The sequence below is a fragment of the Amphiprion ocellaris genome, chromosome 10, assembly GCF_022539595.1.
Source record: "Amphiprion ocellaris isolate individual 3 ecotype Okinawa chromosome 10, ASM2253959v1, whole genome shotgun sequence".
NCBI classification, from domain to species: domain Eukaryota; kingdom Metazoa; phylum Chordata; class Actinopteri; family Pomacentridae; genus Amphiprion; species Amphiprion ocellaris.
Genome location: NC_072775.1, coordinates 25,253,535 through 25,265,756, shown reverse-complemented (window position 1 = coordinate 25,265,756; position 12,222 = coordinate 25,253,535). Strand labels below are relative to the sequence as shown.

General features: G+C 38.2%; 2 protein-coding genes across 3 annotated transcripts; both read left to right on the top strand.

Annotated features, from left to right (window-relative positions):
* The first annotated feature begins 235 nt into the window (after positions 1-235).
* On the top strand, positions 236-1,407 carry zgc:113691 (uncharacterized protein LOC503529 homolog). The gene has a single exon (XM_023288212.3). It carries the CDS (start codon positions 631-633, stop codon positions 1,390-1,392), a length of 762 nt encoding a protein of 253 aa, XP_023143980.2. The 5' UTR covers positions 236-630; the 3' UTR covers positions 1,393-1,407.
* A 357-nt stretch (positions 1,408-1,764) lies between these two features.
* Positions 1,765-11,651, top strand: ndc1 (NDC1 transmembrane nucleoporin). Of its 2 annotated transcripts, XM_023288216.3 has the most exons (18): positions 1,765-1,954; positions 3,008-3,128; positions 3,213-3,314; positions 4,263-4,437; positions 4,886-5,012; positions 5,326-5,434; positions 5,624-5,675; positions 5,795-5,927; positions 6,411-6,503; positions 6,623-6,704; positions 6,860-7,021; positions 7,111-7,371; positions 7,678-7,790; positions 8,310-8,360; positions 8,927-8,990; positions 9,082-9,182; positions 10,533-10,693; positions 10,799-11,651. In XM_023288216.3, the coding sequence occupies exons 1-18, from the start codon at positions 1,916-1,918 to the stop codon at positions 10,860-10,862; spliced, it is 2,010 nt and encodes a 669-aa protein (XP_023143984.1). In that variant the 5' UTR covers positions 1,765-1,915; the 3' UTR covers positions 10,863-11,651. The 2 variants fall into 2 exon arrangements, with proteins under 2 accessions (XP_023143984.1, XP_023143985.1); XM_023288217.3 differs by lacking the exon at positions 8,310-8,360.
* The last annotated feature ends 571 nt before the right edge of the window (positions 11,652-12,222 follow it).

Below are 12,222 nucleotides of genomic sequence, written 5' to 3'. Positions count from 1 at the left end.
AGATTGTAACTAATAGGTATACCTTCAACATTTTAAAGAGAGCATCTAACTTTAAAAGTGAACATTTGGCAGCTGCTGCTGTTTTTCCAAGTCATCGATCTAAACTGTCGCGTGGTTGAGCAAACTGATAGAATCTACCGTGTGACTGTTTGGATGCACAGGCCACCTGCAGTGGAAAATGTTACATATATATGTGAAGCTGACCACACGCATGCACACCGCGTGTGGTCAGCACATTACATGCAAGAGTCCTGTGTTAAGACGGTGTTTTTTTTATTTTGCAGATTAACAAGGGTGCTGGTTTTACATTAATTAACAAAATAGAAAAAAAAATTGTGTCACTTGAAACTGTGTCAAAGGGATGGTGGCGCCCTAATTAATGGTCATTCTAGCCCTAGCTTTGAGTTACACAGGAGCTGCCCGTCAAACAGATAACACTGTTAGAGGAATGTCACCTGCCTCAGTCTCAGGCATGCTGTACATGCATACGCATATGCATGTTTCTGGATTTATCAACACCACACTCAAGGACTATTTGAGTTGTCTGTAAGAAAGCTTTTTTTTTAAATTTATTTTTTAAACAGAAATGCTTTTTTAATTTTTTTCCTCTTGCTGCTTGGACACATTTCCATGATGGCCACCTCCAATGGCAAAGGTGAAAAGGTTTCTAAATTTGAGACATTGAAACTTTTGGAAAAATGTAGAAAGGATAGAGATGATGCCATGCACAGAGAGAGTGTTCTCAGAGAGAAACTCAGACAGCATGAGTCAAGAATGCGTTCAACTGAGGCTTTGAAACAGAAACTGAAGACCTTGACGATGGACAACAAGGAGCTGAGGAAACAAGTAAAGGCTCTGCGTACTGAAATTGGACTTGAGTGCAGCCCTAAGTTCAATGGAAAGACCACCAAGGACATAATCAATGACCTGCATGAAAAGGAGCGTGAGTGCACCTCTCTGGTGGAGAAGGCTGGGAAACTGAGTCTGACCATTGATGACTTGACATCAGAATTGGCAAATACGGTCACCTCTAAAACACTTTTAGAGGATCAAGTGCAGTCATTACAGCAAAATCTTAAGGACATGACAAATAATCAACGCCGTCTTCTAAAGCTCTGGGAAGACAAGAAAACCCAGAGGGAGCAGTTAGCTCTCCCTGCAATTATCCAGAAACCTGGACAGAAACCATTTGGGCATAAAGCAGTTCAAACTGAGATGTCCATTAGTTCATCTCAAAAGCTTCCAGTCAATGCTTTTGAGACCAAGCCATTTTCTCGGGACAATGACAAAAAGACTGTTTTGGATAAACACAGTTTTCCAGCTTATGGAAATGGCTATCATCATGACAAAAAAGCTTTCATGCATGATGAAACTAAAGGAATTCAAAACTGACTTGACTCACTGAGCGTCAGCCAATAACTGTGCACTGACAAGGAAAGACATAGCAAACTGTTACTGGACTAATATTTATTACATATGTAAATTACTGATGATGAGTAAAAGGAGACACAAACAAAACAACGTTAAGCAGATCTATGGCTTGCCTTTGTGCTTTGTGTAATTTGATCTTGTGATAATGTTGATATTTGTAGAATTTAAAAGTAACCTAACTATTAAGATCATTGAAGTCAACCGTTAAGCAAAAATACTTTTTAGCAGTGGCTTGTGAGTTATTAAAATGGGCCAGACATACTTTATACATATACATATTTTTTATTGCATATGTACATTTATAGTAAACCCAGGCTACTGTGACATACTGGCAACAGGCAGGAAAATGGACAGCTTCTTGTTGGGGTCCTTCAGAGGTCCTTTGAATGCATGTGGCGCGCAGTGAGAAACCGAGGGGTAAATAGTTTAGGAGACAGCCGGAGACGTTGGAGTCACCGAGTGACTTTTCTTTTATCCAAACAACATGGTTTCCACAGAGCAAAGCTGTTGGTTTATCCGCAAGGTGAGTCTTATTTGTTTTGAAATTAGTTCGTTATTCTTAAAAAAACAAGACAAAAAACGTTTCCGTATGCTAGCATGCTAACCCAAAGACCGTCTGTTTACGCTAACTTATGTGGGTACAGCTGACGGGCTTTTTAGGTGTTATTTATTCATATATATATAAGTATTTACACAACGAGAAAAGGCAGGATGGAAAGTAAAGAAAAGACACAAGTGAGTAGCAACTGTTCACATAAAATGAACGGCAGCGGAATTAAAATAAAAGCAACGAAAGATCTGCGTTATCAAAATTGTTTTTACATTTAACGTTATATACACAAGAGACAGAGGGAAATGAGGACGAAACCTCAGCAAGAATGATCCTTCGTCGATTAGTATTACATAGAATCACACAATCATAAAGTGGGATCCTTTTTCTTTAATCATCAAGCTAGTATTTGTTGTTTAAACTCTAATCTGGATTAGTCTGTCTCATTGATATATTTATGAGCACTTTTATAAATCCAAAATCCTTCACAAGGCAGACAGTGGACATATAAGTCGTAAAATCATCAAGTTTTACAAGACGGATAAAAATACAGTTTGGAATATACAAACCCACATAGTGTCGAAAAAAGAAAATGTATTATTTAAAAGGAAAAACACAGTTCAGGTAAAAGCAGAGAATAGATGACTGACTCAGCTGACCTGATGTCTTCTGGCTAGTCTCAGGGACCAGACTGCAAGTATTTTGTCAGATCTAGTTTTCAGCTAGGCCTCTGGAGCAGACAAAGACCTCTGCTTTAGGATCTTAAAGTGCGTAGCTGTGCTCACAGTACGAAAAGATCAGAAAATTGTAGCTTGAAGAGGGGCCATGAAGGGTCTTAAAAGTAAACTGTACCATTTTTAAATCTCCTCTATAATATACTGGGAGTCAGTGTACAGAGGCTAAAACAGGAGTGATATGAGCACTTCCCTTGGTTTTGGTTAAAAAAGATTAGTGGTAATCAGTTCAACTGTAAAGGTGAATTGACTGTGTAGTCATTATATATGTAATTTTAACTGCTCTATTCAGGTAATTTGCTGGAGAGCTGTAGCCAGCATTGCTTGGGCTGTCCTGTTGTTGCCACCGATCACGTTGGTTTTTGTGATCATCAGCAAGTTCAGTTTCCTCCATCCCATCCAGACGATATCAGGTCAGTCACGTTCAAGTTGAGATTTGACTGCAAGTGATGTGAAGATGTGCATTAAGCTAACTGTGGGCTTCATTCTACCCCCAGAATGCCTGTATCTACTAACAAGTGCAAGCGGCATCTTTTCTTTCATCTTGTTGTGTGGAGTTATCCTCATTGTCGGTTTCTTGCACTTGGAGTATTACACAGGTGAGTGACAGGACACTGCAAATGTAGGTATTTATAAATGACTTGCTTTTGAAGGCTTTTGCGTGGTTGACATGTTACTTGGATGTTCAATTTATTTATATATTTTTTTACTTTAAAAAAGAGAGATAAATGTCATGAGTTCAGTGTTGATGTACAGCTGGCAAACAGAATAACTGATGGGACATAAAATATATCTTCAGTATGTAATGCTGTTTATGCAGAACTAAATACTGCATAATTATTCTCTTAAATTTTGAAGGTAATAAATGGTTTAGAATGGTTCCACTTGTTAGTTATTGCTTATTATGACAAACTCAGATACTCATTCATTAAATCCAAACATTGAAGTTCATTAGTTTGTGATGCTATGATGGATAAAATAGAAAAGCAAGGAACTCTTTGCATTTATGAAAGTGTAATGATCAACATTTTCTTTACTTATGATAAATAATTAAAAACACTGATTTCCCTTTTTGCAATGATTTAACTTCCAGAGATACAGCCAATTACTGCAGCGTTGCTTTAGTGTGATCACGGCTGAACAATGTAATTATTAAATCGTGATGGCGGCAGTTTAGGATGTGCACTATGTAGCAAGTCTGACTCAGGGTTTAAACTGTTGACAGTGGTTTTACACATTCATGCCATCCTCCAGCAGATATTGAACAGAAATTTGATTTTAAAAAACGTATAACAATAAACAATTCGCAATATCAATCAGAAAAATCAAAGTTTTCTCCAAATTGTTCAGGCTCAATTCCAGCATGGGCCATAGGAATTAGTACAATGTGTATATTGCTAAATATGGTTCAATTTTCTATTCATTCTAAGTAAATAGTTGAATATATACTTGTGCATTCCCTTCCCTACATTTCCTTTTAAATGATTGAAGTTTGCCCACATGTTGAATTTTTATTGTAACTTGATTGTTTGAATGTTTCTCTTTAGTCATTCCAACGATTGCATGCTCGAAAATTGCACTCTTGGGTCAGCTGCTCCACCCTCGGCATTTTATCAACTCCCTTGTCCACTGCTTCATGGGAGTAATCGTGGCTTGGTGTTGTGCTGTCACCATGGGTTTAAGATACGAGACACTCGGCTATCCGTGTACAGAGAGTGATGGGTAAGTGGCGACCACACAAATCATCATGTTGCACTTTACGTTAGGACTGCAACTAATGATGAATCGTCTCTGCACGATACGTCATCAAAAGCGGAAGTGAGTGCGCAATGCAACAGAAATCACTGTCCGAGCGGAGCGCTGAACAGGAACGGACATCCGCGCTTCATCGTACTTGTATTACATATGCATGATACAACGCGGATGTCCACGCTGTATCGTGCATATATAATATATGCATATAATATATGCATATACTATATATGCACGATACAGTGCGGATGTCCGTCCGTGTTCCACGCTCCGCTCGGACAGTGATTTCTGTTGCATTGCACGCTCATTTCCACTTTTGATGACGTATCGTGCTCAGATGATTCATTGTTAGTTGCAGCCCTACTTTACATGCTTCGTCCATAGTCTAACTGTCTAAATGTGTTTTGAACCTTGACAGTCACCCTCAGATGTGTCTGAATGAGTATCATCTCATCCTTCTGCTGGCGGGAGCTTTTGTTGGATTCTCTCACAGTCTGCTGGGTGTGATCTACAACATGAACTATGTCTCCTTCCACACTGTTCAGGTTCATGATATAAGTTTACTCATTTATCTTGACTGACGAAGGTGCAAAAATTGATTTAAAAAGAAGTTTACATTTTGCCTTAACGGTCTTTTGTCAAAAGCCAAAAATTAACGTTGTCCACATGAATCCAAGTTCATCTATTCATGTTTCTTGACCCCTAGTATCTCTTAACTACATAGACTGTGTGCAGAACCCACCTTGAATACATTTATTGAGCCTAAAAATGGAAACTAAAGTATAGAAAACCAAAATACCAGCATTATACCTAGAGTTGATTGTTGTTATTCATATTCACTTATTACCATTTTCCTAGCAATACAAATACCTTCGCTTCAAGAGATGCCTGCCTTTGGTGGTGAAGTGCAGTGCCACTCAAGCACTTTACTCTGTCAGGAACTACATTGTTATGTATTTATTTTTAGGTAAGTGTCCTTTCTTCATGAATAAAATGTTAGTAGCACAGCCCATACACCTACTTACAGCACTGAACAATTTCTTCCAAATAGACTAGTTATTACTATATGTGACATTTGTTTTTGTCTTGTTTTTGCCCTGTTTTTTGCACAAACTGACTAGAAGTGATACAAAATATGTTAATTAAATATTAACAGGATACATTCCAAGAGCATGGATCTGTAAGACACTGAATCTTCATTTGGACAGGTTGGTTAATTTTGGACATTATATATGATTCATGAAACACAGTTGTTAACATTTTGTGCATGACCGATTGCTAGACTGACTTCTAAATAAATGTGTTTGTGTTTGATCTTGCCTTCCAGCTCTGTCCACCCTCTTGACAGCATAGCTGGACTGCTGGACCTCTCTCTGCTCTATCACCTCTGGAGCAGTGCCACTTTCCTTCTCCTCACGTGGAACATCACACTGCTGCTCTTTAGGATTTTTGTCACTGAGGTATTTGCATTTGTAAAAGACAGCATTGAGACAGCCTTGAGACAGCATTGAGACAGCCTTTTATATTTTAATATCAAATACCTTGCTGTGCTATAATACAGAAGTGAAATTTCCACATTTTCTTTTTGCTTCGTTCAACTTGTAAAAATTCTGGTTTCCCGTTTGCTTGAACAAAGCAACTGTGCATACTGGGGATTCCTGTTTCACCCAAATTTTATGTAGCGCTGACCATGGTGACCATTATCTATTGTTCTATTATGATCAGTTCATAGCTAAAGAGGCAACGTCTGTTTGCTTTTTAATTATGTACACTAGGGGGCAATATTGTCAATGCTTTGAAATGAAATGATCTGAAGAGCAGCAAACCAAACTACATTATCCTAAAGTTCATGGTAATCCCTTGGAAATTTCTTTAGCAAACAGTTAAAGGTATGCTCGTAAATACTGTTAATAAACATAAATAATAATATATTTCCTCTGCAGGTGTACAGTTTTCCTGTGCAGTCATCTTTTACTGAAGATTCCCATCAGTGTCTTCCTAAAGTTCTTACTGAGAAGCAGCCAATGATATTAAAAGTAAGTAATACTTGATGCAGTTTCTTTCAGAGTTGTTTTATTTTTTTTTTTATTTCTATTTTTTTTTTATGTGCACTGATTGCCTATTTTGTTATGACTCATCTTTCCCCAATGTTTAGTTTCTAGCTCTGCAGGACTTGGCTCTGTTGTCTCAACATTCTCCCTCACGACGCTGTGAAGTCTTTAGTCTGAGTCAGCCAGGTCTGTTATTTTTTATACACAGAGAATGTACTTTGTACTACTTGAGATTTTTGTTATGTAGAATAAATCTTGATAGGCCACAGGTAGAGTTTGTGCTTTTACATAGCCTAAAACAAAACTGTAAATATTTATATTTCCATTCATGTCTTCCTCAGGAGGACATCCTCATAACTGGAACGCCATCAGCAAAGAGTGTCTGTCTCTGCTGACTGATCTGACTCAGCGACTTGTAGCCTATCATGATACAGTAGCGACGAATGGCAGGGCCAAATCACTGTCTAGTGGGAGTGAAAGGAAGACTTCATCTGAGACATCAGGTATACAAGTGGGTGATGTGGGTAAAGACTTTTGGATCAGTTATTCATCGTGTATTTAAAATGTTTCTTTGTTTTTTAAATTCTAAAAGTAACCTCAGGTACAGAAGACCTGATGAGTCCAAGACCTGTTTTTTTGATGAAAACCCCAGCTTCAGTTTTTGCTCGCTCCGTTGCTGGAACCCCACAAAGTCCTTTGACATCACTGTTCACTCCTGACCTGGACAGCCCCTTTGCTTCTCCTGCACTGCGTCGTCTCACTGCTCCAGTGGATCAGTGCTCACCCTGGTATGGCACAGTGCAGAGCCCACACATCATGAGGAGAGCACCAAAACTCTGGTCCACCTCCACAGGTGAGGTGGAATTCCAAAAAAGCAACATCTCCTTTAGTACGCACAGAAGCTCTAACATACAAGTTTTGTCAAATGAAGTTGTCACAAATCAGTCCTAGTGTCTCAAAAAAAAGCATGCTCCTGGTAGATCACTGAAAACAGGTAAATTCTGCATGTGTAAGTTGCTCTTTAAATGATGCCAATAAGTGACAAATTCCATGAAGTTTGATCTTAGAACTCTAGAAATAAATGTTTCATTTTAGTCATTTTGAGGCATAATTTTTTAACTCATCAGCTAATAAATAAATTGCCTCTGTCTCCTTACAGATTCACAGGTCAACGGCAGTCCCACACCATCCCCAGCCTCAGTTCCTAGTCCAAAGCCGGAACCCTCCAAACCAAGTTTTTTGGCTCAGTTCCTCCAGAACAGAAAAGAACAGGTACTAAAACCTTGTCATAAAGCAGAATTATAATGCAGCCTTCCCAGCATTGTACTTCTGACATAACACTTTTCACACTTAACATTTAGAAACTCTGAAGTAGTAGGTGAAATGCAGTGATCTTCTTCATTCAACTTCAGTAGTTTTCCAAAACCAACAGTCAGGTATGAAAAGGGATTGAGGCCTATTTTCTCCTCTTCCTCTTTCTATTTTCTTATCAAAAATCACACTACTCATATCTGCTTTGGCAGCAGAAAGGCGGTGTAGCTCATACATGACATACAAGAGAACTGCAGCTGAAATTCAGATTGAAGGTTCTCAACAATGGCTAGAAAAATATGTGTCATCTGGATATAGCATGTTACAGTTGCGTTATAGTGCCTTTGTTCTGTTTGGAGTATACATCCACTTCAAATGAGGGACACAGCCATGGGTTAAGTGTGAAAAGCCATTATTTGTATTCATTGTCATTCCTAGTTTTAATGTGAAAACATCTCTATACTTAATTGTCCCATTTAGGTTAAAAATTTCTTGGCAAAGCGGGTGCTGATAATGTATTTGTTTAACAAGGTAAGGATGTGTGATGTGCATGCTATCTCCCTGAAGTTTCTAAACACTGAGAGGCTCCTGCATGCTTTTGTGTGATAAAGTAGATTTTCACTTGGTTTTCAGTTCACAAACCTAACATGCTCATGTGCCACCATCACTAATTTAACTCCTGGTTTGGCATCTAATGGTATAGCCATTACTAATGTAGCTTTTTTCCATCCATCTAGCTGTTACAATGAGCCTTACTAATTACTTTAAAAGCTTGAATTAAGGAGTCGTGTAACACTTGCCCTGAACGGTAGCTTAGTCCTATAAAACCAGTGTTATTTGTGCACATCAGGTGTTGGAAAATCTTGTTTTTTTGGTCACATTAGAAGTGTATCGGAGCCAAACGTTGTACTTGCATTGCACTACTTCTATGTAAAACCTAGTTTGGTTAGTCTCTTCTTGTAGTAACACCTGCATGTTGTAGTGTAGTCTCAGTGGAGTCTGTCTGACTAACAACTTCCTGATTTCAGTAAATGTTTTTTTTTAATTTTTTTCCAATAAAAAAGAGATCTTCTACTAGCTAACTTTGTGTCTTGCAGCTTCCAGAAGCCTCCAGTCAGGCTCTTTTTGCTGACAGTCAGGCTCATATCTGGGCTTTGGAAGGTAGGAAAAGATGCAGACTATTTCTATTTGATTTGAATGCAACTTCTTAATCCAACATGTTCATTGTTTTCTTTCATTTTATCCCGTACAGGGCTGTCTTACCTTGTTCAAGCCTCATTCTCAGAAGACCAATTTGGGGTTGTACAGACTACATTACCCAGCATTCTCAGCTGCATGCTGGTCTTGCAGGAGGTAACTTTATCAGGGTTTATTGGACCTATACTGGATACACAAACTTTCATACAGGGATATGGTATTTGAGTTAAATGGTGGGCATGCAGTTCAATAAAGGTCAGTTTATGTTCACACAGATAATTGTGTGTGGTATTTTGAAGTAGCCAGAGAGCCTGACCATGGATTAAATGGATCTACCTTGGTAAATAGTAGTGATACAGGGAAAGCAGTGATGTTTGTGACCTCTGAGCAGCGTTTACTATTAAAAACACGAAGAAGAATTCCAACATCTAATGATCAAAAAAGAAAAAAATGTGTATTTATGGCTTATTTAACAAAAAAATGACAAAGATTGTCACATGAGCTTAGGTCCGTATTTATAAATCATTACGAACTCACTAAAAGCCATACAACTAGCCACATTTAAGTGTACTGTTTTTGACACTGATGTATTCACCAATACTATCCGGAACATAGATACACATAGATTTTTACATTTCTGGTGAAAGTAGCTAATTTTTTTGCAGTTGCAACTATTAATGCAACTATTAGTATTCCATTGCGGTTATTTCAATGTAGCATAACACTAAATGTTTGATATCATTTACCATATAATTGAACATGTACGTTGGTCCACATCCTCATTTATCATTCATCATCGTGAAATATATATTTAAATTGATTTACTGTAATTTTTTGACTGATGCTGGGAAACAAAGTCATAATATATTGAATTGGGAGTCACTGGTAAAATCTTGGCTTTATCCTCAGGTCAGTGTTGTTCTGGTGAAACATCTCAGACTTAATCTCACAGTTAGCCTGGTCTGGACCATGTTAGTTTGAATGATGTTGAATTTTCTTTATTAAATAACCCAGCAGTACATCAGTGGACAGATCCCTAGTCTCTGTCTACATGTTGTCTGGCCAGGTTGTCACTGTTGGTTTGTATAAGGTTTTGAGATATCCCAGCTGAGACAACAGTAACTGGAGTCTTTTTCTTGAAATGTATTATTGTTATATTGTCTTTCAAACATTTTGAACTGAAAACTTGTCAAACAAATGATTCCGAGGCACTTGACTGTCTGTGCAACAGTGGTGTTTTGATAAAACTTTTATTGTTGAAGTTTGAGCCCTTTCTATTTAAGGTGGTAAAATTCCTTGTGTAAGGAAAAGAGGCTGTGACATCAAAGCATCATTTCAGTCACCTTGCTTAGTAAACATGCAGGATTATATTGATATTGTAGTGACAGTTGCCAACGGTACATACAACAGGATCTCATTGCGCCATGGCATAGATGTAGGTAAAACAAAAAGGACTGCTTTAAATTGTGCACACACTAACAGCAGTTGTGTGTTCCTCACCTTCAGGCTGTAGATCGACACTTCAAGCTACCTCATGCCTCCAGTAAGCCCGTCAGGTCGACCAGCAGCATGGGCGATTCCACTTATAAAACACTGCGCTTTGCTCTCAGGGCCACGCTCAAGACTGCCATCTACAGGATTACAACCACTTTTGGAGATCACTTAAAGTAAGACTGCCTGCGATCCTAAATCCTAGCTGTTCTACATCATTTAAATAAAATGAAATCTCATTGCGGGTATCCTAACTCTTGGTGTTTTTGTTTAATCTTCAGCGCTGTTCAAATTTCTGCGGAACACCGGAAAAGATTGCAGCAATTTCTGGAGTACAAGGAATAAGACACCTGATAATGGCTCTGGTTCCTTCAAATTCTTATCGGTGCGAGTGATGTTTGTCTCAAGACATCAGCGTCACTTAAGCAACAAGCGACAGCCCATGATAGTGGCTCTTTTAATATTTATTTCTGCACTATGTTGTGGTGGATTGTATTTGATAGGCTGGATCACATCTCCCACATGCATGAGGTATGTGCAGGAAGTCAAACTGACAGACTGAATGAAACACGTTGAAAGACTGTTACCTTATGTGTTTGGGAGATAAAACTAGTGCATTTACTGTATAAGCAGTCCATTCCAGCAGAGGTTGGTTTCAGTTGTATTGCAGGTAAATAAATAACATTTGACTTGTCAATGGGGAGGAGTTGTAAAGGGCTAATTGAGCTGCATTTTCTTTGGGTTTCATATTTCAGCTGCTGTCCTTTTGACTCGTTTTGTATTTGCTTTGAGTGAGAGATAGCGTGTTAACCAAGAAACAGTTTCATGTGTATCTGACATACTTTCATATTACGTTTTCATCAATCTGGTTTTGTTCTCAACACTAGGAGAATGCATTTTAAGCTGTGTGTATCAGCTCAGTAAATACACTTCAGTCAGATTTGCAGATTAGACACCCGTGTTTGCACGCCACTGTTTGTTTTTGTCGGATTTGTTCGTGTGAAATGAGTGTGTCGTGTCACATCAGCGGCACAGATTTGGTGAAACTGGTTACAAGTGGGTAAATGTTTTGTCACTGCCAACGTGAGTTTGATTTTCCACTCAAAGAGCTGTTGAATAAAAAATGTCAATTTATTTTCTGGGGTTTGTATCATTACCAAGCTGAAATACACACGCACACTAATTATGCATCATGCATAATAAATGTAGATATTTTTAAGTCTGTGTATAGATGCAGGTTTAGGAATGGGTACTGATTTAGCTTAATAGTTGTATGTCTTCATGTTTGGAAATCCCTGTAAATCAATACTTTCTGCTTTAGTATACACATCTTGGTACTAAAACCTCAAACTGGCACCCCAAAAACCCAAATCAACTGAACAGCAGAAAATGTCCTTCAGCGTTTACACTGGATTCAGACTGAAGGAAGAAGTGTATATCCATTAATAGAAAACATCTTTTCTGCAGCAAACTTTGTTGTTATTGTAGGAAAAGTGCAGTCAAAGTTAACATCAACAATAGCTCAGTTAAAGTGTGAAAGTCAACCAGGATAGACCTGGAAACTGAAGTAGCTAAATAAGACTGAGCAGTTTTCCTACTGTACCCTTTTTGGGTAGCACTTAATGAGATTTTTAGTTTAAAATACACCCTATAGAAAATTTTATGGGAAAGCAAGCATTTGTCCACTTTAAGACATTGTTTTTGA